The sequence below is a fragment of the Pterocles gutturalis genome, unplaced genomic scaffold, assembly GCF_000699245.1.
Source record: "Pterocles gutturalis isolate BGI_N339 unplaced genomic scaffold, ASM69924v1 scaffold6788, whole genome shotgun sequence".
Taxonomy (NCBI): domain Eukaryota; kingdom Metazoa; phylum Chordata; class Aves; order Pterocliformes; family Pteroclidae; genus Pterocles; species Pterocles gutturalis.
In genome coordinates, this window is record NW_010117944.1 from 52,431 (window position 1) to 79,306 (window position 26,876).

The 26,876-nt window shown below is 37.6% G+C and overlaps 1 protein-coding gene across 1 annotated transcript in view; it reads left to right on the plus strand.

Annotated features, from left to right (window-relative positions):
* The window catches only part of HIBADH (3-hydroxyisobutyrate dehydrogenase), a 78,605-nt gene extending 52,129 nt beyond the window's left edge, over positions 1–26,476 (plus strand). Inside the window, exons 4-7 of the mRNA XM_010076002.1 lie at positions 11,135–11,268; positions 11,846–11,922; positions 18,943–19,099; positions 25,493–26,476. Coding sequence (XP_010074304.1) covers positions 11,135–11,268; positions 11,846–11,922; positions 18,943–19,099; positions 25,493–25,651 — 527 coding nt within the window. The 3' untranslated portion in view covers positions 25,652–26,476. The remainder of the gene's footprint in view (positions 1–11,134; positions 11,269–11,845; positions 11,923–18,942; positions 19,100–25,492) is intronic.
* Positions 26,477–26,876: the final 400 nt, after the last annotated feature.

The window sequence follows — 26,876 nt, forward strand, 5'->3', positions numbered from 1 at the left end:
TTAGGTAGTTTTAAAATGTTGTACGTGTAAATATGTCCCTACTGCTGGGGATTGGCATATGGCATTGCTATGTCTTCAGTTCTTATATAAAGCAGAAATACTTAGGAATAGGTGTGCTGTGCTGTTCCACCCCATTTTAATGCATTTTGGTTTATTTTTCTCTGTTTACAATGTTTTTATTTTCTTATATAACAGGAAAGGACTAATGAATGCATCAATAGAAATTTGCCTGCATGACTTTAGGCTTCTGCAGCTGGCTTTCTAAGAAGCAAACCTTTTGTTAAGCAGAACACTTGAACCCGTACCTGTTGAGCAATGCCATTTAAATGCATACCTCATTGTAATTATTTTTTTTTTTTTAGTAATGTGCTTAATGCCTTCATTATTCAGCAGAAAAAACATGCTTCAGTGTTTTGTTGCTTTTGGGGGCTTATATGAGGGCAACATGGTAAAGAAAATCATGAAGGACTGAAGTGTTTCAAGTATTTTGTTTTTGTAAAAGGGATTAATATCTTGATATGGCTGTACTAATACTGGAGAAATATGTAAACAATCATATTAAAACTTCCTGGTTTATTTTTCCTTCAAGGGTTCTTGTTTTTCTGTTATAATAAAAAGGTTTCAGCTATTTTATGTCTGTTCCTCAGTGCTGTGTAAACATACTTGCATTTTGCTGTGGAGTTAAAATAGAATGCATGAGTATTTCATATGTTCCAGATAGAGACATTCAAGTCCAACTAGCTAAATCTGCAAACGTGGTGGCATATGGCTGGCTGCTTTTTGTAACTTACGGGGCTCAGCGAAGTTGGCCACACATCTGGTTTTGTTGGTCATGAATTTGCGTGTATGTTGCTCAGTCAAAACAGATGAGATGAAAAGCTGTGATGCCGAGGTGGACTGTTGGTTCTATTTGTGGCTTTTGCTATCCCACGCAAACATTAAGCTTAAGCTTTTGGGGTTTTGATGTTGTTGTTCATTTTGGTATTGTCTGTGGATTCTAGTTAGAGCAGACAGAATCGGTCCTCTGGGATTTTACCTTCTCTTTTTCTAAGGGAACATTATAATCGTTCATCTCTTTGAGCATTTTCTCCTGTACTCCCATAACAGTCTATTTTCTGGTTGCTGATCTTCTACATAGAGTGGAAGTTTCTGAAGAAAATGGGGTTGTGATTACCTCAGTGGGTGTTAAATATGCAGCTTTGCCGGGTTTCTAATGCCAGACAAAAATTATTCTTGTTTTTGCACTGTGTGATTGAGAGGAAGTTTTATTTCTGGGACTTGAAGCCTCATCCAGGCAAGGTGGGAATTGTGCTAGAGCCTGCCTGCTGATGGATCCTGTGTGGATGGTTAACATTGGCCCGCATAGTTGAGAAGCTGTGTGCATGTTTATGTTTCATTTGTGGACTTCCCCTAAATGACTAGAAATTCAAACAGCAGTGCTGGGCAAGAAGATGATGGTTATTTTCTTTGTTTCTCTTGTATTTGATACTTCTCTTGTATTTATGCTGTGCTTACCCAGAACCTAGCAATGGTTAACTAGATAGCTTAGTGCTATGTGCTTTGCATTTGGACTGTCCTGGAGTCTGCTTTGAAACTTTGGTATCTTGGATACATGGAATATACTGCTCCCATTCTTCACTGGCTTTACAGTCTTCTTGCTAATGTTCAGATGAAAAATGAAATACGTGTTTTGAACGGTGCTAAGCTCTGTGCAGTTAGTTTTGCTGTCCACAACTGTAGATACTTGCAATTGTTGTTGTTAAGTTTTAATATTTCTGTATCGGTCTGCAGCCCCACATAGATTTAGACCATATAGCTAAATATTAGGGGTGGGTAAAGGAGTAGGTAAATCTGGTACTCCAGCAGGAAGACCTGCAGGCTTTTTCTGTTGTCTGGGGCTTTTTATCGTGGAGTACAGAATAAAGGGAGGGAATAGGAGAGATGACTGGCATGAGCTGCTGTTTTAAAATGTTTTTTGATACAGTATTTTGGGTATTAAAAATAAGCAAATCAATCGTACTACATTTCCTTTCTTGTTGCAATGCTGTTGACCTTCTTAGTTGGTAATTTTTCAGGTGCTTTGATATTTTCCTTTGACATTAAATTGACTAGAACTAAATGTAACACTTTAAAAAAAACTGCTGCAGACAGAACAGTCTCATCAGGCTTTTCAGATTGTACTTCTGTTGAAAAAGTTAAGGTATCTTCTGTGTGTATTTGCCTTTTGCAATTTATTTTCTTTGGCTAATCCTTTTGGAGGCATCAGTTGCTACTTAATACCATCTCGTAAAATTTTCCTGGTGCATTCCCTTCATATTAAACTGCCTTAACAACAGCTTCTACTCAGTTTTTGCATGATTTATTGAGAAGACATATTCTTTTCTGTGTTTTGGCGTCCTTCTATAATGCATCTAAATCAGATTGAAGATTTTTATTCTGGCATCCATGGCCAAGTTCAGTTACCAATCTCTATAGAATTCCGCTCAGGGTTTCCTTTAAAAGCATAAAGTTTCTCATTACCATTTTGCCTATTTTGTTTAATCAGTGGTTTATCCTTCCCTCTACACTACCTTCTTCTACTTTCAGTTCCTGATGATGTTTACATGATTTTTTTCTGTGCTCAAAAGCAATATCCTCTGCAAGTATAACACATGCATATATGTATTGTTTATGTACATGTATCTTCATGATTCATGTAAATCCATGAACATGTTCTCCTTGAGTCCCCTGAGGATCCTTGTACATACAGCAACACTTCTCAGATTGCCATGTGGGACTGGAGAGTTTGAAGCTGCCTTTTGTCTTCGGACAGCACCTAGCAAAATACGGATACAACAGTGACTGCAAGGGACGTAGTAAAGAAGGCTATTAAAGCAGTATCTGGCTGCATATTCTACCTTCATATTATTCTAGGAGTTGAAATCTGTTTAATTACTCCCTCTCATGCTGGGCTGCCCAGAACAGGTAGCATATTGCGCACCTCTCTTGCATCTTTCTTTCGGTCTCTGCTACTGCTAGGAAAATAGCAGCATGGAGCATTAGTGCTGATGCACACAGTCTGATCTGCTCTTTTTCATTCTTGCCTGTGCTTGTGGGAGGCGGGGGTGAAGGAGGAGGAGGAGGAGGGAATTATTATTCTGCTGCTGACACAGGGAGAATGAGAGTAGCTTGATGCAACAGAAGATTATGTTCCCTGAGGATAAACAAACAGAAGGAGATAAATTAGGAGAGAGGATAATCCTGTTAATATGTGCATTCCTTAATTCTGATTCAGTTTTTCAGAACGTACGATTTCACAAAGGTTAGAGATTTGATTAGTACCTGTAAACCAGCTCTTAGAGTTTACCTTTTAGATTGCAGAGTAACGCTTTGAGTTGACATTTGAGATGCACAAATTTCCCCATAAACAGGAATTGCAGGTCATGATACGAATATCACATGAGGGAAAAATAATAATGTGCACATCACCGTCCCTTCCTCAATTAAAAAAAAGTAAACTTTTGTTCTCCAGACTTCTTCACAATGCTGTTTGTTAGGAAGCCAGAACAGCTTATTCCTTGCAGTCTTCTGTTGCTTTTTCAGCAGAAGCTGGGCCATTGTGATATTTATCTGAATTCAAACAAGGCTAATTAAAAGAGCTGCTGACAGTTGTTGTGATCTGACTTTGACTGGAGCTTGATGGTCATTATGGGTAAATAATGAACCAGGTCTGCAAATGTAGCAGCTGCCAACTTGGGATAGAAGAACAGCTATTGCGTCCAATTTAAGGATCTATCGACCGCTTCCCTTCTCCCTGCAGATCTTCTTCCTAGCAGAAAACTAATATTTTCTACTGCTTTGTTTTGTGGTTTCAGCTATTTCTGATATGGTCTATAATTTCCTCTTAAATATTTAACCTAGTCCATTATTAGCTTTCAGAGTTAACAAGTTTTCCATTGGGCTTTCTTTGCATTTTTATTTCGTTTTGTTTTGTGGGTGGGTTTTTTGCATTTGTTTTTATGTGGAATGTAACTGCTTAAATAATGATGATAATGTGTATTTAATTTGCCTGTTGCTGCAGAATAAAAATCTACTAGGCTTTTTTCTTTGCAGATCAATAATTTAACAAATTGTATAATGGAATTATGCTGTAAAAGAGATGCTTCTACTTCCTTAAGCATGCTTTTGTCTGGAGTAATATTGAGTGCTTGTTGTATAAATCTTCACAGCACTGACCTGAACCTCCATTTCCATTTTTGTTCAAACATCACTGTTTTATGAGGTATGGTGATGCAAAGCTCTACTTTTCAGAAGAGAGAAACAGCAATGACTTTCATTAAGGTGCACTTCCAAGTACATTGTCGCTTCATCATGAGCTTTGCCTTGTCCCATTAGCAAGCAGTGCATTAAAGGGAAAATGGCAAATTTTAATAATAGATTAATTCAACTTTCTTGTAGAATCCCTGCTATTATAAATGCAGTACAGTAATTTAAAAGTCACCACAGAATTTGATATACACAAGAACTTAGCACATCTACCCAGCACTTGCTCAGCTGCCATTAGGAAAGGCAGCGTGCATTATGTAAAATGTACGAAGGTGCTTGTGCATAGTGCATAATGCAGCAGAACTAGGGATCTTGCTGGGAAGAAATGATCCCAAGCGTGCCCCTAAAAGACAAGTCTTGCTTTGAGATATAATGATGAAAAATTGCCCATTTATTTGTGTCTTTGCATTTCAGCAAAAACGAAACTTTGACTCGTTGTCTGTGGTGCTGCTCAGGGGCTTTGTGCATGTGTGCGTGCGTCCGTCTGCACACGGGTGTTTCTGTTCTTGCTCTGGAAAGGCCAGCAATACATTAACAAGGGGTTATGTTATGCTGGTTTGTGTTAAACCAGATCACCCCCTAACATGTGCGGAGCCATTCATCTGTGTCACCAAAACCCAAGAGAACATCTGACATGGACTTTGAAACAGAAACAGTGATCACTTACAAATCAAACATGGCACGCTCTAAACCGATTGTGCACGGCAATCTTTTCGAGAAAGGACAACTAATTGAACATGATAAAGTGTAAAGTTAATTAACACCCTTAAATTTGTTGATTACTTTCACTGGATTATATTGTTCGTTGAGGAGCAGCTTTCTGTCCCAGCTGTCGCCTTTTTAGCAAGTGTCGCTGGTAAACAATAGAGACACCATAACAAGTCCTAAATGGTCCCTGTGACAGCAGCCCCTTGTGAGGCTGCATCTGTAGAAAATGATTAGAACAATTGCATTTTAAAGACGGCTCACATTGCAGCTCGGTCCCATCGGCCCTCTTCTTTATCTCCGCTGATGGCAGACTGGTTAAAACATTTAAGTTCTTTCGAGCAAATTAAGTGATTTACTGTGTTTTAGTTACACAGCAGCAGAATAGCTTCATAGGTCTAGCTTTGATGCTGATTTTTAGAATAGGGAGAAACACAAGCCCTTTGAGTGTTGGTGTGTTGTGGGGGTTGTTTTTCTGAGACTGTGCTGCTTACTTGTTTCCTGGAAATAGATTGAGGATGGCAGACGTTGTCGATGAAGCAAGTAGAAAAAATTGATATTTGAGTTATATTTTATAAAATAACAAGTCTCCTCGTGGCTATTTAAAATTTATAGTATACTTTTAAATGTTCTAATTTTATTTCCAGCAGGGATTTGTAGCTGATTTTGCCTATACATGCCTTTTAATTGGCTTTGGACTTATATATGTAGCAAAACAATAGTAACCTTTTCAGTTAATCTTTTCTTGTGTATCTTGGTTTAACTTTTTTGTGACTTTCAAAAGACAAAGTATTTCATGTGAGCTGACAGGTACCTAAAAAGAACTGCCTAGTCCTTAAAAACACACACACATACACAGGATACATCAATGCGGGCTCTGAAGTTCGCCCTATCTGAAAGAGACCAAACATGACAAGAAACTGCTTGTTTGAGGCAACTGCAGTCTCTTAAGCTGCATTTTTGCAAAAATATCGGAATAAAGGACTAGTGTTCCCTTGCACTTCCCAAAGCATAACAGGCAAAGCCTCAACTCCTAAGCTTGAAGGTGCAACATTGTAAAATAGAAGAGAGGAATAAGACTCTAGCACTGGTTTTTTTTGTTTTGTTTTTGTTTGGTTTTTTTTTAAATCCAGTTTAGATTACAAAATTGGTTATTAAAATTCTGCATGTTCAATAGAAAAATGACAAAATAGATTTTTTTTTTTGCCTAAACTTCTTGATGTTATAACCCTCATCTCCAGCTTGTCCTTCAGAGTTTCTGAAGCAGCTAGATGCTGTTATATTCACGTCAGATTAGTTTTGCTTCTCAACTTTGTCAGCGACAATTTCTTTTATCTGCAGGTGCAACACAACAGTGGTTTAAATATGTTGGCACAGGGGTATGCTTGGGTGCTCTGTGTTTTCAACAGTGTAACTATTTTCAGCAGCACCACTGTGCTGGTTCTCTAGTGCATAGCCTTGTAACATCACAGCTTTTTAGCTCATCTGCACTCTGCTCCTCTTATGGAAATATAATAAAACTGAAACCAAAAGCAGATACTTTCATGTTACATCTTTACATTAACATATTTTTCTAGCAAATTGTATTCTTACTAATAAGCAAACTGATTGAAGCCAAGCTGCTTTAATGATGTAGCTATAGAGGTAAGACTTTTTTTTTTTTAACTGGAAACATGAGTGGGAAATTACAACACTTTTTTTCAGCACGTTAAATACTGTTGTAATAAGCAAGGAAAAGTGAATATGGAAGGGCAGAGTGGTTACAGAACTAGGAAGCCTGGTCTGGAGGCTAGGTCATCTTGAGGTCATCTCCAAACTGTCCCAGGATAGCTGCGGCCAGTTGCTGTTGTCATATGAGGGCTCCTAAGCCTCCATTCACATTTTCATCTAAAATAGTGAACTCTGGAACCACTGTGCATCAGGTTCACCGAGCAATCCATTGGCGATCAAAGTGAGAAGCACGTGGATTGAACTAGTCCTTGACCCACAAGTAACTCAGCCTGATGCAACAGAATGCTTTTAAGAGCAGTTCTGTATGTACCTCTTCTGATGAAAGGAATTAATTTTTCAGATCTTAGTCCAAAACCTTCTAATACCCACGTGGGAAACCCATCTCCAAGTGGGTATGCCGTACTGCAGTACTACTCTATAACTTCTCATCATGCTTTTTCCCCAATTTGTTTTTATGTATGCCCCCTCACTAGCTAGATCTCTTACCATATTTATCTGCAAACCTGTTCCTATCAGTTTGTATCTCTGGGAAAAACTCTGATGATGTTATGACTTACTGACTTGGAGTTGAGCTACTCTGTGGGATCTCCTGGTGTGTCCTCCTGAAAGAATTCTGCACACAGGTGTGGGTGGATCATCCTAGAGAAGACAATTGTAGGAGTGCAGCCGTGAGCTCCAGCAGTCTTGCTTTGCAGTGGAAGAAGTCTTACACATGCTAATCACAAATACAGTTTCTCAGAAAGCCATTCCCTGAGGATGAGAAAAGGCTTTTTGTATTTTAGAAAGAGCAAATAGATTCTGAAGGACTTTTGACCCTAATCAGCAGTGGTACATAAAGAATTATCTTAGGTGCTAAGAGATCTTTAAAAAAATCAAAATATAAAGAATAATAACGAGCTTTTTAATATTACATTAGCTGCTCTGCTTTCTCCCTTGCTCTCTTAAGTGTTGTTAGAAGCAGATAATGCTTTACTGGCCTGTGTTGTTGGTATGGAATCCATGATTGTGAAATAAAACTGTACATTCTTGTCTAATGATTTTTTATTTCTATTTTTAGCTGAAGTTTCAGTCCTTGTATTTCTAGACTTCCTGCCTTTTTTTTTTTTAATTGCCAGTGTTACAGATTTGCTGCGTTGCTTGTTTAATTCTGATAAAATAGCTGATAGTTGTCAGGGTCCCTAGACAATAAAATTTACCATGAAGTAAATAGGGGTTTTGTTTTTAAAAAGAATTTTCCAAGCCTTCTGCATTATACAACAATTTGCTCTTTTTTTCTACTTAACTAATTTATTTTTTCTACTTGAAATGTAAGTGTTTGAACAAGTGAGAGAATGCAGCTGTCAGAAGATTAACCAGCTGAAAACTATTGTCAGCATTAATTTTGCTCTAATAAATGACTCTCTGAAGCTATTTAGCAGTCTGTAATCTAGATACAAGGCTATTGACCTATGATGGATAGTACTGGATTTTGTTTGTAAGCTTTGACTTAAATTGTCTACTTAATTTGCTGCAGGTCAGATCACAGGATTAGTGGTAAAGGCCATTATGTGGTTTGAATAAAAATAGCTAGAGGAATGGAATGAAAATCTTTGTGTTTATTAATGTAGCAATCTTTGCGGTCATGCACATAGTAAACTGGTAGCCAACAAGGTGACCTGTTTGTGTTAGCTCTAAATCTAGGATTTACTCATAGCCTAGTTCCTGTGAGTTGCCTGGGAAGGAGCTGTTCAAGTGAGATTAAGGATTGGCTGCAAATAGAATGTCTCTCAACCTGAGCAGGAAGATCTTTACCACTGTAGATATTTCAGTACCTCAACAATGTTGTTCTAGGAGCAGCGGTGTTGTATATACAGGCTGATTTTTTTTTAAAGCTATGAGTCTGACTGAGTTCTTCTGGATGCTTCAGTTCTGGACTCACTAGTACAATAAAAATATGGATTTACTGGAGTGAGTTCAGCTAAGTGCCATGGAGAAAATGAAGGGACTGGAGCATATTTTATAGGAGGAGAGACTGAGAGAGCTGAGACTGTTTATCACATAGAGAAGGCTCGGGGGGATTTCATCCATGTGTATGAAAACCTGATGGGAGAGAACAAAGAAGAGGGAGCCAGACTCTTCTCAGTAGTGCCCAGTTACAGGACAGGAGGCAATGGGCAATTAGAGAACATTAAATTCCATCTGAAACAGAAGAAAACACTTTTTTTTATTGTGAGCATTGTCAAACACTGGAAGAGGTTGCCTAGAGAGGTTGTGGAGTCTCCATCCTTGGAGATATTCAAAAGCTGACCGGACACGGTCCGGGGCAACCTGCTCCAGTTGACCCTGCTCAAGCAGAGGAGTTGAACTACATGATCTTGAGAGGTCCCTTCCAACCCCAACATTCCTGTGATCCTAGGTTGATATATAGGTTGATCAGCCACTTCACCAGTGGGAGCCCCTTTCTGCTGTTGTGTATTTTCACATAGTTGGTAGGTATCTACTAATTTGGGGCCTTGTCTGTCAATTTGGTCTGAAGTTATTCAGTGAATTCAAAAGATGGTGCAGATTGGAAGGCAGGATGGGGGAGGTAAATACTTGGCAGATACAGAAAGGGGCATTTGTAGACACACACCCTGAGACAGTGCACCAATTGAAATTTTTATAGGAAAGCAAACAAAAATTCTTCAAATTCTTCAGCGTGAGGAGCTGCAGTGTTGGTGTCGTTGATGTCAGAAAGGAAGTTGAAGACTGACCATTCTTTAGCTGTGGTACAGCACTTGCGTAGGCTTAAGGCTTTAAGTTGAGAGAAGCTCTGACTAACCTGCTGTGGTTGCCCACTTTGTCAGAATTTTTAGTACACAAACTTGGTTGCCATGATATCTTAGTTATGGCCTTATTTTTTCCTCTTTCTATTGTTTTTTATTGCATAATTTCATTTATTAATGGGGAACAAGGAAAGCAGAAATGTCTGGTTTAAGTGGGATATACTTCTAACAGAATAACTTTTTTGCCATTTGTAGTTAGATTGGGGGGTTTGTTTGGTTGGGTGTTATTTTTTGAAAAAAAATTTTCTGTCTTCAACTGATAAGCTTTTTAAGAGTGCGTTTTCATTTGTCGCTGTACAACATCTAGCTCAGTGAAGGCAGTTCCAGTTATACTCTGGAAACTATTTCAATAAAAACATTTATTAATGTTTATTATGGTAGCTAATTTGTGACAAAGAACTGTGAACCATAGCTGGAGAGCAGCCTGACTTACTGTAGAAACAGAATGGTCCACCACATGGAAGAAGAACAGACTGTTTCACTTGGACGTTCTGTTTGTAAGAACTCTGTACCTAGTTGAACATGTTTAATTTGAAAGTAGGTCATTGTCTCCAGCTGTACATCCTAACAGGCCAAAGTTTGATGCGTGTCAGAGAAAATTTATAGTGGTTATGCTTCTTAGTGAAGTGAAAAAATAGTAAGGAAGCCGGTGTGTTCATCAGTTTGGGCAAATTTTCCTAGCAGTTCTACCAATTAAATGTTGAGGGTGAGGAGATTAATGACATATGAGAAATTCATATTAGAATTAGTCTTCTTTAAGGAATAGAATATTTCATGGAGGTGATAAATATAATGAAAAATTTGCTGGTTTTGTCCTTAGGAACTGTATAATCAAAGAACTATGGTGTGTGCTTACTGACCTGTGGTGAAGGCAGGTCAGACTTACAGGAATAAAACTGTGAATAGTGTGTTTATGTATGTGTGTGAATCATTTTTACATTGCTTTCTGTGTGGTTCTTTACATAGTTGTATATGTGTTAAGTTTATGCGAAGGAAACTGACACAAAGTTTCTCAAATTCAGTAGAATTTTTCTTCAGATTAGAAACATAATAAACTGCAGAGATTCAGAAGGCTTGGTTTTATATGCCTGTGTCTTTCAGATGTTCAATTACGTGAAAATCGGGAAGCATTTATAAAAATTAGTCTAGGTTTGGCAAAGCTGATAAAAGCAGAGTTAACTTTGAGCAATAGTTTATCAATAGTCTTATGTGAAGAATACAGAAATTTTATTTGATAATTCAGATATAGTGAATTTTGTGGGGTGCAAAGTTGCAGGAAGGGTGATTGTTTCTTCACAGGAAACTGCAAAGAGTGACATTGCCAGTTTTCTGTAAGTCTTGTGAATTGTTTGTCTGCCAGTGTGACTGAAATATAAGGTGGCTTTATCTTCATCAAATGTTTGAGAATTAAGATCTCTGATCCTGTAAGTATTGGGACTATAGGCTTACTTTTACATAGACTTTGAAAGGTTCATCGTAAGTCAACTATTAAGCATGGAAATTTTATGTCATCAGACTCTTTATTGATAAGATAAAGTACTTAAGTTTTTTTAAATAGTGGTATTAAGTCCAATGTTGTTTTGATTCAGGTGTTGGAGCTGCTCGAGCTGGAAACCTTACATTCATGGTTGGTGGAGTGGAACAAGAATTTGATGCTGCCAAAGAGTTGCTGACATGCATGGGTTCTAATGTGGTCTACTGTGGAGAGGTTGGAACCGGACAGGTAATGCTTCCTGAGGGGTTACTAGTTATCTCAGTCTTTTATTTTTGTTGCTTTGTTTTTCTTTAATGATACCTACTCTTTTATTCCAAAACTAAAGATATGATCATATGTCTTTGTACTTGTATGCTTTTTTACTCGTCTTCAACCATGTGTTTGTAAATAACCTCATGGTGCTCTTCTCCAGCATGTTGTATAGCTTAGCACCAAAACATCTGACCTGGTGCTTCTCCACACTGGCTTGTTGAAGTTATACTTGTTGGAGGACACAGATTTTAATTTTGTTTCTTCTAAATTTAGATTTACTGAGTATTTGGAAGGACAAAGAGCCCCTACATGCCACATATACTAACTGAGCTACTGTACTAGGAAAAAAAAGTATTTCCTAATCTCTGAAGGAACCGTAGGGCAGCTTTCATTGACTTTATACTGCTGTAGATCTGTGCTTACTGGTGCTACCTTTAGAAGAGAGCTGTCAGAACGTATCTGATCGTACTGCCCTGGACCTAGTTAAATAAGATTTCTACACATTAGCTCTATGAAAATGCAGAAACTAATTGATGGTTTAATTTATTTTCAGGCTGCAAAGATCTGCAACAACATGCTCTTGGCCATCAGCATGATTGGAACTGCTGAGGCTATGAATCTTGGAATCAGGTTTGTTTGATTTTTGTATTGGATAGAAGCATTTTTTCTGTGTTAACCATTTTTATGTTTTGTGATTGACTTTTTCTGAGACAGTGATCCTTAGATGACTTAGATAAACTTTTGCCAGAAATTCTCTTATAAAGCCATTAACTTGCTAAAGGGATTATTTAACTGGTCAGGCTCTTCAGAACAGGAATATTGTCTTGTATTGGCTGTATAGATTGTTGCATTCTGATCTGAAGTTAAGAGTGTATTTGTTCTGCCATAGTGCAATGTGGAATAATGTTTGTCTTGCATTATAAACAAGCAGAGGTAAGATAGAGGTAACTTCTTGTTTGTATTCTAAACTAATGTACAGTGTATTCAGAGTATTATACTCCCATATGGCTCTTATTGTCTTTGTTTACTTTGTTAAATTGTTCCAAAATATGTTGTAAAGTAAAACTTCTAGTACAGTGTGTATCAAATTAAGATCAAAGCATAAAAAAGAACATCCACCTTCCTATTCAACTTTACCACTGCAGTGGTAATTGCCAAAACCTCTTGTTTGTCAAAAAGCTGGAGTACATTCCACTACACTCTTGTCAACGCTAAGAGTACCATTTCTTTTGTAGCAAGTGATGAATCTGACTTGTAAGTGGCAGCATATTCAAACAAAATTATTTTTCCTTCCCAATTGTAACCTATTTATTTTGCTGTGGTCTTTGAGATTTTGTTTTGTTTTCCAGTATAGTGCATGCAAGTACCAGTTCAGTATCACAGTATTCAAACCTTCATAAATTTTCTTAGCCAGATCTAAATAATTTCCAAGTTTATACAGAGAAGTCCTATGTTTGAAGAGATTATCTTGCAGTTGTGTATCTTTTAAAGGCTCTTCATGAATTATTTATCTGCACAGTTGCATCCTTAAAATTGGCCTGCTAAAACTACAGATATAGAGATACTTATCAACTGGGCTTTAGACCGTGTTCTCATGTGGATTTGATACTCTATAAACAGCAAGAGGGCATCAAACAAATAAATAAATAAGAACATCTACATGTGCTCACACACACAAGGCAATGTAATGGATTCACATTTCCTCTTAATTACCATATCAAGATGCAGTTGTTTTATTGAATTGCCCTTGTCTCAGATGTTAGACTATCTTGACCTATTAAGTTGTCATGTTGTAATTGAGATAAAAGAGGAATTTGCTTTGCATCAGTGCTAATTGGTTTATCAATATCCTGTACCATTTACATTTTAAAATTGAGAGTCTGTAAGATACTGAAGCATGTCTGCATCAAGCCATAATAAAAACAGTAGTGTTGTATACAACTATTGTAATCCAGTGTAGTGTAAAGCTTTCATCAGGTTCTGTTTTAAGTTATGGTTCACTTAATAAAGCATATGCAACTGATTTTTCATTATATTTTTATCTACATTTGTAAGAACGATTAGAGTTAAAATTGAAGATGAAATAAAATCAAGAGGTTTGGAAGACAGATATTCTAGTCATGTAAGCCATGTGTTGAACGAGTTGATGTCTGCAGCCACTGTAGCTTGAAGTTGTTTAGAATTTTCATTTTATCCTTTTCCAGTTTAAATTTTGGCTGAATTGGTATTCAGCATTTGTAAGCAAAAATCTAGTGTGAAGGTGGCAATACACAAACCTTCCCACCCCACAGTCACAGTAATCAAGAAGTACTATACTTATTGTAGAAGAAACCTGCTGATTGTAACCTGAATTACACAAAGAGTAGAATCTCATTTAGTTCAAAACTGCATGAGGATTAAGATGGAAGCCGCAATTTAAAGCCTTATGAAGTAATGTAGAACCCTTGCATTGATTTTAATGTGCTGTGACTTAAATCCTGGAGAAGGTGACTTCTGCTTATAAGTAGAATAAGAGCTTTCCACTTCTGGTGTGTACAAATTTCTAATGTACCAGTTAACAGTTGTAATTTTAATTATTAGAAGTTTTGCTACAATAACAAATTTATTTGTGTTTTTTTCAAGTCTAAGACTCAAAGGATAGTGTGGGTGCCCAGCCTGCAGAGTGTAGGAAGCTGACCTTGGTTTATTAGATTGATGCATATCTGGTAAAGAAAGTCTGATTCTGACCTATAATGGTAAAGGATACTGGAAATCTAAAAACTTTATAGTAGCAATTGTCAAGCTTAGATATCTTCTTAACTTTTAGATAGAATATAAAATATCTTCATGTCATATATGGTGTATATCTGCTACATCATTTAAATATTGAGTCTTAGGGACTTTGGATAATTAATTATTCAAAATATTGCTGACTGAACTAGATGTAACTAGAAAGTCATATTAAAGCACCTTCCAGAAACCACTATATACTTGAGCTTAAGTCTTCAAAAGTGTGATGTTATTTCTATTAATAAACCACTTCTTCTCTAGTGTTTTCATAAACCATGCAGCCTAAGTTTTCATTTTGTGAAGCAGTGAGTTACACTTTCATTCATTTCAGATTTTTAGATGATATCTACTATTGTTTTATTTATTTTCTATTTGAAATTATAGAATTTTTCGAAACTTCAACATAAGTAGCAAACAGGGTGTGGTGAGGAGAAAGGAAAAATGACATTAATGAGCAAACATTCCACAATGAACTCCCATAAAAATAGACAATATTGCTATGTAATTTCTGCATTTATATCCCACTTGCTTTTTTACTTTACTCTAACATAATCTTCCTTTATTAATCGTATTCATTTGGTAATGAAGATGTCTTTTTTCACTGGAAGTGACTTGGGTTGGATTCTGTAACTAATTTTTAAAAAAATTCATCCTGAGTGCTGACCACTGAAATGCTTGTTTTGTTTTGTTTTGTTTTGTTTCCATTAATTTCCTGATGCTTTATCAATGTTGCTACTTAAAGTTAGAAGGCGTGGCAGACATTCTGGAATTTCATTTTCATTTGTATTTTCTTTTTTTCTAGCATGATAGTGCAACTTGTCAGTAGAAAAATCTTGACTAGATTTTGCTATACGATTTTATGGATAACGTGCATATTGCAAAATAATGTAGTGATTTATTGTGTCAAACCAATACACAAAGTACATGTAAACTTCACAAATAAGAAATATAAACATTAAGTGATATTGTCTGCAGCCATAAACTATTTCTCTTTTTCTTTTTGCTGATCCTCTCAATGTCAGTAACTTTCTTTTACTGACCCCCGAGTTTCAGTGCAACACTGTCTAAAACTAGCAAAATAAAGCTCGGAAATGAAACATTGCTGATACCTGGTTTGTGTTTAGGTCAGATGGCAGTTGCTGTCTGTCAGGCAGTTTGCAGTCGCTTCAGAAAGTGTCTGCACAGACTCAGGGAAGGGCTTATGTGGTGACACAAGATAGGACAAAGTTGCTTAATATGGTTGGGATATAAGGGACCAGGAGAGCAGTAAGAGCTCTATGGCCAAAACCTCACTGCAAAGTCACTTTTGTACTTCCAACAGCAGGGAAGGTTGTCTCTACAAGGAGGGACTGTGGTAGCACCCATATTTATGTCAAAAGCTGCAAATGCAGCTCTTTCCCAAGCCATTTTACTGTATGTGGACTTGCATCTGCTTGCTTTTTTTTAGATACATGAAGTGGAAAGGTGGAAAAAGAACTTTGCTCTCTGATACTGAATCTAAATGTAGTTTCAGCTTCTAGATCTGGTTTCTGTGAGCATCTCTGGGCTGTAGGTAGAAGACTTGAGCAGAAAGGGAAGTCAACAGTGTAAAGAGGAGCGTGTGGTGCAGGCTGAGGGATGATTTTTGATGCAAATTTTAGAAGGAGTGCCTTGAAAAATAATTCCTCCAACAGCACCATGGCTCTGGTGTCTTCAGCATGGGGCTATAGCTAAGTCTTGTAAAGGTTAGTAATGACACCTGAAAGCACTTAGCTTGTTTAATATCCCAATGGCAAAGTCATTTTTAGCTGTGTTAGAAAAGTCCTGAAGTTCTGCTTGAATATTTGTAACTTCATATGGTATTTATCCAAAGCACCTTGAGATGGGAAGCTCTCAACAGTTCAGCTACTTCAGTTGTTACACCCTAAAGTGAGACCAGGATGTACCTTTTTTGTGAGATGCTATTTCAATTTTTCTGTCTGTTCCAGACTGAACTCTTGGAGGAGTGTATGCAAATTTCAGGACGTTGTTTTATCAAAGCTCAGCAAATCTTGAGTTTTGAGCAGTGGCTTGAAGGGATCCTATTTTAACCATTTTTTGGTATGTGTGTCTGTTACTGAATTTCTGCTGTTCAGTTCACTATGAATGTTATTGAAGAAGCACTGATTTGAGGGAAGCAATTGTTTTGGCTCTATTATAAGTACATTTAATACATGGACTTCTTTTCTGCTTATAAGGGAGAAGAAAATTTTGGTAATTTTAAATTCACACATGCATGCACAAGCTCTTGCCACATCCAATGGCAAGTTGTTATGGGGACTGGCAGACTGTCATCATTTTGATAGCTTGAGCAGTATATCTCTTGAACAGCAATGCAGCTCATATGCAGAGAGTATCATATGTTCCCAGCCAATTTACAGGGAAACAGCAATAACATTTTATCATGGTTGAGAGCCCAGTAGCTGCTTCCTATTAAACTTGCCCTTTCAGATACCTGTCTTGGATTAATTTGTTGATTTCAAATGGAAACTCAGTCTTCTCCACTGAAGCATGACTTTCTAGGATAGACTCTCACTGAATGACAATTACTGTATATTCTAGCTGGCTTCAGACCATTACAAGCTTTGGGCACAGTGGAAGACAGAGGACTTCTTCAGTAACTGATTTTAATATATGTCTAATTTTAGCTGTCAGTTATATATGCACCAGTGGATGAATCCTCAGAAAGATGAAATGCAAAGCACTTCTAACTTGCTCTTATTAATGATACACTTGCTGCAAAGGAGGAGAAAAAAAAAGGTTTAGGTCTCCTGAAGAGAATCTGCATGGTGTTTAAGAGCAACGAAGTTTGAAGAAGCAGGGATTTAAACTGACACTATCTTCCTTTTTCTTTCCTAGAGAAAAAATATGCCAGATCTAGTGCAGACAATATTTTACCTATCTGTATAATACACACATATTTTTTAAAGTATACTTTCACAGAGAGGTAGTTGGAACACTATAAGAACAGTGTTCTTAGGAGGGTTATATGCATTTTGAAATAATAAGCTCCCTGTCTTCGGTATACTCGCAGCTGTAATTACAGGCCTTGCACGCAGCTAGATATGGCACAAGCAGGCATAGTATTGCTAAAAATACTGATCTGCAACAACAGTAAGGAAACAAACAAGCCAAGAGATTTGTTTTGGCCAAAAAAGCAACCTCTGTGCATTTGAAAGCTCAGGCGTTGTCCGTTCCTGGTGCAGGTTTTTTAGATGACAAGAAAAACATTTATTCAGAGTGATTCTTGATGAAGACTTTGATGCACTATAGAAGCTAAAAGTACAATTAAAATACTGTGAAAACATATTGGTGCTGGAAAATACATTTTTAAAAAAATAAATGGCAGTTGAAAGCATTCTGTTGAGTCAGAGGGTTAGAAAGAAATGGGGAGGAGAATAAAGCTTGATCCCATCCAGACCAGCAGGAGACCTTTCATTGAATTCCAGGGGCTGCTGCAGCAATTCATAAATAAGACTGCACAGCAGTAATGCTAAAAACTACCTTTGCAGTACAGAAAGTGATCTTGCTTTGCATTAAGAGGACAGAATTTTAGGACACGTTTGCTGTTATGGGAACAGGAACCATGCTGTAGGGTCCGTTGTCTTAAGTGTAGTTTTTCAAACCCAAAATGCATTCTGGAATAAATAGACATAAATTTTAGCAACTATTCTGTTGTGAATGAAGCTTTTCTCATCTACAAATTAAAACCTTGAGTGCTACAGTGCCTGGAAGCAGTGCTAGGATCCCCATGGCTATGGAGATCTGCAAAATGTCTGTGATGTAAGAGCTAATGTACAGAGAGTTGACTTCTATTAAAAATATTTTTATAGAAGGTTGTGATATATCTCTTTTGAAATGTCTTTTTCTGCTCTTGGATTGTTAATGAAGATAATTCCTTTGCTTTCTTCTTTGTCATGAGCATAACCGAACATTTGTACAGGGCCAGATAAACTGCTGCTCATTATTGGTATAAATGCAATTGGTGTAAAATTACACTTGCAACTTAGTGTCAGCATGAATGTTAATTCATAAGAGGATTAATTTCCTATAATTTTGGAGTACTTTCAGGGTCTACATAGAGCAGCAGTTTATGCCATCAGCTCTGTGACAGAACAAATGATGTTTCTACTTGGACAAGCTTTCTTTTATCAGGATCAGTAACCTTATCAACAGTTGACCCAGAACTATAATGTATGTTTGCGAATAGATAACATGTCACAGTGAAAGGCAGACTTGCCTCATAAAGCAAGAGTATATAATGAAGGTTTAATAATAACAAAGCAAAGAATGTACAGGCTGCAATAGTACAATAGTAAATATTTTTTGAGAAGTGTAGCATTTTTGTTCAGTTATTATTAGAGCAGTATCATTTGCATTATCTTGCTTACATCAAAAATGCACTAGTATTCACGTATAAACACTTTGCACTAATACTCTCACACTGCCGCACTTGCTTGTGAATTTTTTTGCTTTCTTCTGCTTTAGAGAGTATAATTTTGATATGAAGAACAATTATGTGACCTAGTAGGTAGCAGAACAGAGAACACCTTTTAGTAATTGAAATGCGAGGGAACTACTGTTTCCAGAAGACCTTTATTTTGCTTTCACTTTCAAAATTGCTAGGTGAAGGGGGTTTGCTTAGTGCAAAAGGAAAAAAGCTCTGAAAACTACTGCTTTAATGGTGGATTGATGCTCTTTAATTTAAGATGCAGCATCCCTACCCCCAATATCAATACTCTGTCATTTTTCATGACTTATAATAAAGGGAGAGAAATTATGGTAGGGTCCTAAGATATAAAACAAGTCACCCATGTCTTACTCATTTTTACATTAATACTTCTGTTCCTTGACCTTTGACAGATTAGGTCTTGACCCAAAGCTACTGGCCAAAATCCTAAATATGAGCTCAGGTCGCTGTTGGTCAAGTGACACATACAACCCTGTTCCTGGAGTGATGGAAGGAGTGCCATCTGCTAATAACTATCAAGGTGGCTTTGGAACAACGCTCATGGCTAAGGTACATAATACTTGCATATAAAGTGTGTACAGTTGCTTCTCTTTTGGCTTCTAGCAAACGTTCTTCTGAGTGAAGGTTTATGATTACAGGGATATATGTGTGCATGAACAGAAGGGAACCCAACATCTTACTGTAGCTCTGAATTAATGAGTTGTGTAAGGGGTTTTTCCTTAGCCTCCAGCCTCTTTCTAGCCACTATTACTGCCGAGCCACTCAGTGAAATTACATGGAGTGTATTTTTGAGTTCTGCCTAAATCCAGGAGTCCTGATGGACTTGTGTGTATGGCAAGCATTAAGCAAGCCATTTAAGTGCCTCTTGCATGACTGCTCTAGAATTTAGGAGCCTAAGCTCAAGAGAGCAAGTCAGTGAAATCCGGGTGACCTAATTAGGTGTGAATAGTGGCATAAGCATCTAAGATTTTGAGCTCAATCTCTTCCAGATACCTTAAAATGTGCTAGTGGACATGCCCTCTAGCATCCCCTTCCTTGCTAGCCCAGCTGCTTATGTGCTTGTCTTTCTGCCTAAGGCCATTTGGAATGCAGAAATCAGACAGGTTTCAACCCACACCTCTGCAGACTGATTTTCTGCAGGTGTCTGTGAGCTCTCCTGAATTGTCTTTGTTGGTGGCAGAAGTAGTGCTTCTTATGAGTAATAACCTGGTAATCTAAATTCATAGAATCATAGAATGGTTTGGGTTGAAAGGGACCTTAAAGATCATCGAGTTCCAACCCCCCTGCCATGGGGGGGGTATGCCTCCCACTAGCCCAGGTTGCTCAAAGCCTCATCCAGCCTGGCCTTGAACACCTCCAGGGATGGGGCATCCACAGCTTCTCTGGGCAACCTGTGCCAGTGCCTCACCACCCTCACAGTGAAAAATTTCTTCCTAATGTCTAGTCTAAATCTACCCTCTCTCAGCTTATACCCATTACCCCTTGTCCTCTCACTACACTCCCTGATAAAGAGTGCCTCCCCATCTCTCCTGTAGCCCCCTTTAGGTACCAATAGGCTGCTATAAGGTCTCCTCAGAGCCTTCTTTTCTCCAGGCTGAACAACCCCAGTTGTCTCAGCCTGTCCTCATAGGGGAGCTGCTCCAGCCCTCTGACCATTTTGTGGCTCTCCTCTATTTGTCCGTGAAGCAGGAGGTCTGGGTTTTAGTTCCTTCTCAGCATGAAGAAGTTGTAACTACAGCTATCCCATGCCAGGAGAGTGCACTTACTGCCATGTTCTTGGCTCTTCTAGGAAAAGCGTTGTCCTGAGCCACTCTGTGGTCAGGAAAGCAAAGGTCTTAGAGGCCAGAGAAAAGTAGGCAAGGAGGTCAGGGCTCTGCATTCCACTGATGAGGACACACAGTTGGAGGAAGGAGCTATAGAACTCTGACTCTTGAACTACTTCTGTATTTAGCACAATGATTGCCCAAGGTAAATTATAAAAACAGCCTGGAAGAGATCTCTCATCTAAGCATGTGAGTGCAGGAAATAATTTCCCTGAATATTAGTTTCATGGGATACTGTCCTGAAGGAGGCGTTTGAGTTCATATAGGAGAGATTTGGGGCATACCAGTTTATGAGTGCTCCTAGCTGGTTAGGCATTCTGGCCATTTTCACTTGTTCCATGTACAGTGGAAATTAAACACTTAAAACTAAAACAATGTTCTCAGACCTGGTGATCAAACGCAGATATTGCCATGCAGATCTCCACAGTGCTGGGGTTCCTGTATGTAATACCTGCCTACTGATACTGTTCCTGTCATTTTGTAGTTTATTTATGTCAATTGGTGCATTTGCATGTTCAGTGGAATTAGTCAAATTCAGTCCAGGGTGGGTCCAGAGTGTTTTCCATGTGGTAGCACCAAGAGATTTTGCTGCATGGCTCAAAACCAGTCAGTGGCTGGCCTGCTGCATTTTACGTTTATGGACTAACAACCAGGAACTTTGATTTCTTTGAGGTATGTGTTAAAATACTGGAAAGCAGCACGTTTTACATCATGTTCACATATTTGAAGAGAGGGGACAATAAGGTGTTATTTGAGTTATTGATTTATAAAATGTGTTGGTTATTGTTAGGAGTTTGCCAGGGCTATTGATAAGAGACAAGCAACCTGATCTTGGCACTGCCTCAAAGTTCTTGTTTCCATCTTGTGTGCTGTTTTCAGAATCTATGCCCTGTTTCACCCAGCAATCTCTGTTATCATGATTCATAACTCTTACTCTTGTCCAGAATAATCTCATAGAATGAATGTGATGGGGGCACATACTTCCTTCCCTCCCTTTTAAATTTCTTTGTAAAGGGTTTTTTTCTTTTGATCTGCTTCTAAGAGGGACCTTCATCTCCTCTGGAAGCTGTCTTGAAAGATCTTCCTTTCATTGGAGGAAGAGCAGCCTGGCTTGTGGCTGTTGAAACTGCCAGCTTTTGATTATAAAGCATCAATGGTAACTAAGAGGAGAGTTCCTCAGAGAGGTTTTTAATTGCCGTTCACCTCTTCTGACTGTGCCTCTCCTGGCAGTCGTGAAGAGTGCCTTCTTTAGGCTGGAATCCTCAGTGAGAAGGAAGGGCACTAAATTCCTCTCATGCCTCTTGAACAATGCTATGTTATTCTATATAGATGGAAGATTACTTGAATGAGTAAGTAGCCAAGACAGCTGATCACGTTCAGGGTATTATTTGATGCAGTGGTGACCTCTTTTAAAACACCACTCCTTAGTTTGTGGAAAGACTTTTGCTACTATCCATTTCATCCTGTTGTGTGACGTATCATGCGGTTTGTGAATTGTTTGAGTTGGGAACTTTTTTCTTGGGAAATATATAGCATGCTCTTGCCACTTACGAAAAAAGAAAAGATACATTCAAAGGAGAAAGAAGTAGGTACAAATCTGAGGTTGAGAAGAAAATACTCCACAATGAAAATATCTAAGAGTGACTCAGTAACACAGTCACTTGACAGTTACTAAACTTCAAGTTACTGCTCACATACCAGATATGGTAGAAGTCAAAGGCTTTCTTAAAAATATTTTTTCAGCAATGGATCTCTCAAACAAAGTGAGAGGATCCTATTTTAAGTATTTGGGACAGAAGAGTTTGTCAGACACCTCTGAAAAGCTCTTCAGTATTGAAATCTGATATTGAAACGCAGAATTTGGTCACCTTAATGTGAAACCTGCTCTAAAGATTTTGCATTTAAAAAATCTAGTTTACTTCCCCTCACCATCTTTGTGTGCGAGGCACTGCAGGCCAGAAGTTCTGTCTTTCATTCACAGCACAGTTGCTAATTAAATGTCATCTTTGAATCCTGAGAAGATCGAGATTTGTATCATACTGTTCTTGACTCATGTCAAGACAGCCTTTGAGCTTTATTCCAAATGGCAGTTTCATTTACGTCAACTGCAAAACAAATGTAAGGAACCAGGTATTTCTGAAGTGAGCATTGGAAGCAGATTCTGAAAGAGAATGTTTCCCTATTTCAATCTGAGAAAAAGTAGTTAGAATAGTCAGTACAGTGAGACATCTGGAAGATGTTCTCAGTTCCAAAGAGTATGAGAGGAGATATAAACTGTGCTCTGATTTTTACTTTTCCAAAAAGGTCAGCAAAGGGCAAATTTCTTTCAGAGCTGTTTTGTACTGTTTCACTTGAGGAATCTCCAATCTCAAGAGAAAAGGTGCAAAATACTTCACAACCTGAAGCTATAAAGATAAGCTTTACTTAGATTTTGTCATTTTTTTTCCTTCAAAGATCTAATTTATAGAATGGAATTTAGAAATCAAAACAACCTTCCTGCACTTTGGAGTCAGGAGTCCTTGTCCATTTAATTATTGAGAAGTCTGATGTTTCAACCATCTTGGTACCAGAGTTTCATTATTAAAGTGAACAGCCCTGCTTTATGGAATTGTATTTGTGCTAGCAGTCTGTTCAGAATTTTCAGGGATTGCTTCTGTGAATGCCCCTTCAGAGAGAATAGATCATGATCACCACTGCCAAAACTAAGCACCTTCACTAGTTTGGAGTTGGATAATTTTGCCATTCTACTATTCCATGACAAGCTTTGTTGAATAAAATGGATAATATGGCAACAGGTTTCCCAAAGAGGGTTTAGAAGAGGCTAGGAATATGTCATGGAATATCTTATTGTAAGTGAGGTTAAAGTAACCGTTCCTAGATTTATCAGGCTATCAGTCTTTCAACAGAATTGCTAGACAAGAGAGAATGATCTGCCCTGATTAAGATGAAGAATATTTTGGATCCTGTGACGTCTGATTCGTATGTTTTTCCCATTTTCCTGGATCTTGAAGTCATTCATGGGTAATAGGAAGAGTAACTAGAGTTCAGATTTGTATCAGAATGACCTTTATAGAGCCGATTTACAGATCAAAGTGACATTTAGAGAGTAGAGTAAGATCTTGAATTTCCTTGTGCTAATTCAAATCCAGACACACAGAAAGTAAAGACCTGTCTTGTAAGTCATCTCTGAGAAGCCAAAGGTGCTCTCAGCAGTACTACAGTCTCTCAGTTCCTCTATTTCGAAGATTTTTTATTTAAATAAAAATAAAACCACAGCAAATTCTATAAACTGCCATAGTCCTGGATGGACAGAAAATACAGGCACTTCCTAGTAATGCTTGAGAGGTTCTTCTGCACCTTTCTTGAAACATGACCCGCAAAACTGATTTCTCTAGCAAGAAAGGCAACCTTGAGTGCAAGCATTACTTTCATACTTAGACAAGCAATCTGTTTATATATCCAGGCTCTTGTTACCTTTTCCTTCTTTCGTTGGTTACATGTCTGATATCCCTCTGTCTTTGGTCATTAAAGAAAACTTTGAGTTGTAGCAGACCCAGGACAGTTGCCTAAGGAGTTCTTTAATACATCCTCCCAGTTAGACTGCAAACCATTCATATCCACAAAGTAAGGATGTAATTTCATTTTGGGCATGGTTTTGTCTCTATCACAAATGGAAAGGTGGCTAACAACTAGAATGAGGAAAGGAAAAGACAGAAGAGACATGGCTGAACATATCAGAAGAGGTTGAGAAGTGAGATACATGAGAATACAGGCACAAGCATTCTGGGAAAGCACGTGTGGGAGGAAGGATGAACAGTGGAGGTGAAGTGAGCACCAAGATACTGACTATAAGCAGAAAGAAAATAGTGGGGAAAGTGAAAGAAGGGAGGAACAAAAGAAGTTAACTTACTTTAAGCTTTTGTTTTAGAGATCATTAAATGTAACAGTAGCAGTTGACTGAGATAGACCAGATAGAGTACAGGTGAGCACACTGTCCATCGTTCTTGGCAGTGACACACACGTCTCTTGACTCAAACCGGACCTCTTTGAATAACAAGGAGAAGCTAAAACATTTGGCTTCACTTCTCGTAAAATGATAGTGTTTGAAAAGATCCAACTTTGGCTTATTGGTCACATAGACAAAAATTATTGATGCTTTATCAAATTTGATAAACTACTTCGATTATAATGTGTTGAGATAGCTTGCTGTTTTGTGATTTAGGTGTAATTTGGATGCCTTCTTCCTAAAGCTAAATATGGATTGTGTGCAGATTTGATTCAGATTGGGAAAACCATTTATGCTCTGATCTATGGCTCTGTTTAGATAAACAGAACTAGATAAAGATTTACCTGTTATCTAAATATAAAAAAGTACTTTAAACCTTAAACTAGTTGCAAAGAAGAAATATAATTAACAATACTTTCAAATGTGAGCAGAAAAGTTATGTCACTGTATGTAGAAATGGGGATAGCAGGGGGGTTAGAACTAGATGATTTCTAAGGTCCATTCTGACCCTAATTGTTCTATGATTCTAAGTGGCCTATGCCTCTCATTTTGCTGTTAACTGATCACATTACAGTAAATGTATGTAGGCTAAGTGGCTTCAATTTTGATGTTATTCAAATCCCTCCTGCTTAATTTTTAACTTGTTTTTAGAAAGAAAGATGTCTTCTTGCCTAAAAAATAAAATGATGCCATTACAACCTATGTGAAGTTCTTAAGTGAATAGCCAGGGAATTTTATTTTTGGAAATGACATAACAAAGTGGGGAAAAAGAATCTGAGTCTTGCCGCAAGGTTATATAGTGATCTAGAATCTTAAGATTCCTCCTGTCTGGAAGGAGGTTGCATGCCTTGCAAAGTTGGGGGGTTTTCTGTTGAATAACATTGAGTTAGTGTTTTAAAAATGGAAAAACTAAACAGGGCTTCTTTCTTCCAGGACTGAATTTTTAAGGCTGGAGTATTGTATTTGTTGGCAGTAGAGTTCTCTTGACAATGGAAGCCAAATAACCTATAATATGTACATAGCTATTTATATCCATGTTGTTTCTCCCTTGACTTTTTCTTTCCTTCTGTTCTTCCTCTCTGCCCTCTTCCTCCCTCCTCTCCCTCCCCACAGGATCTTGGCTTGGCCCAAATTTCTGCCACCAACACAAAGACACCAGTTCCTTTGGGATCCCAGGCACATCAGATCTACAGGATGATGTGTGCAAAAGGCTATGCCCTGAAAGACTTCTCAGCTGTGTTCCAGTTTTTACGTGAGGAGGAAACCTTGTGAGCTGTCCTTTGGAAATGGACAAAACACATTGTTTTTATCCTTGTAGCTTGTTTGAGAATTATGTGGGTTTAATCAAATACTGTACATCCTGATCCCATACAGACTAATCATCTTTTGTTGTCTAGATCATGATGAACTCCAGGGTTTTTTCATAATTCTTGAAAAAGCAAGCCAGAGGAAAGGATTGGTTGGCAATTAGCCTGTGATTTTTTTTTCTTTTTTTAGAACCATCAAAGTTTTTTTTTTCACTAGATGCAGTAAATAAATATTTTTTTATGAAACACTTAACTGTTTGCATATAAAAGAACTTACATTATGGTTACAAACGTAGGTGAATCTTGAATAGTAAGAGAATGTTATATAGTGATTTTCTGATATATAGTGATCTATTAAAATTAAAAATGAATACTTTATGGAAAAAGGGAGGATTTGTTCAATGAAGAAACACAGCTTGAGATGGATTTTTTTTTTCCCTTGGACCTACTAGCCTTGAGTTGATCAGTAGTGAATTTTTGCTGGGATTCAGGTTGCAGATGAAGTTTATAGGCATGTGTTTCTAGGTGGAGAGCTGTTACAGCATGTTTACTTGATAGACCTAGTTAAAATAACATAGAATGTGTGTCCCTCTTGTAAAGCTCCGTTATTGTATTTTGCTAACCTAATTTTATATTTTCTTGTATTCTGTCACACATTTTCAGAACGCAAGAGCAGCACTTACCAGAAGTTCTAACAAAGTGTACATTTGTTTTATGTATTTACTGAAGTATTTTAAATCTAAACAAAACCCATTATTTTGAAAAGAAATAAAAATCTATGCTGGTAAATATTTGCTGTACAATTATTTGCTTTTTGTTTTGATGCACTCTTGTACACATGCATTTAAACAAAAACTTGTACTAAGTGGTCTTATTTTTTAATTTGCTTGGTTTCCGATGGATTATCTTGCAAAACCCAGCTTTTCAAGAGCACTTGTTATGAAATGCAGATGTTAATATATCTGCATATGTATTACCTTAACTATTCACCGTCTCCTTGGTCTTGCTTTATAAATATAAGTACTCATGTTTGCTGGAACTACTCACATTCCAACTTACTTGCAAGCTTTGGGCTTAGTGGTCAGTTATACTTTTACATTCCTAATTTGGTTGTATGATGGATCGCTTTATATATGCACGTTTGGGTAACAAAATGGTGTGCTTGCATTAGCTCAAGTCTGTGAATAATC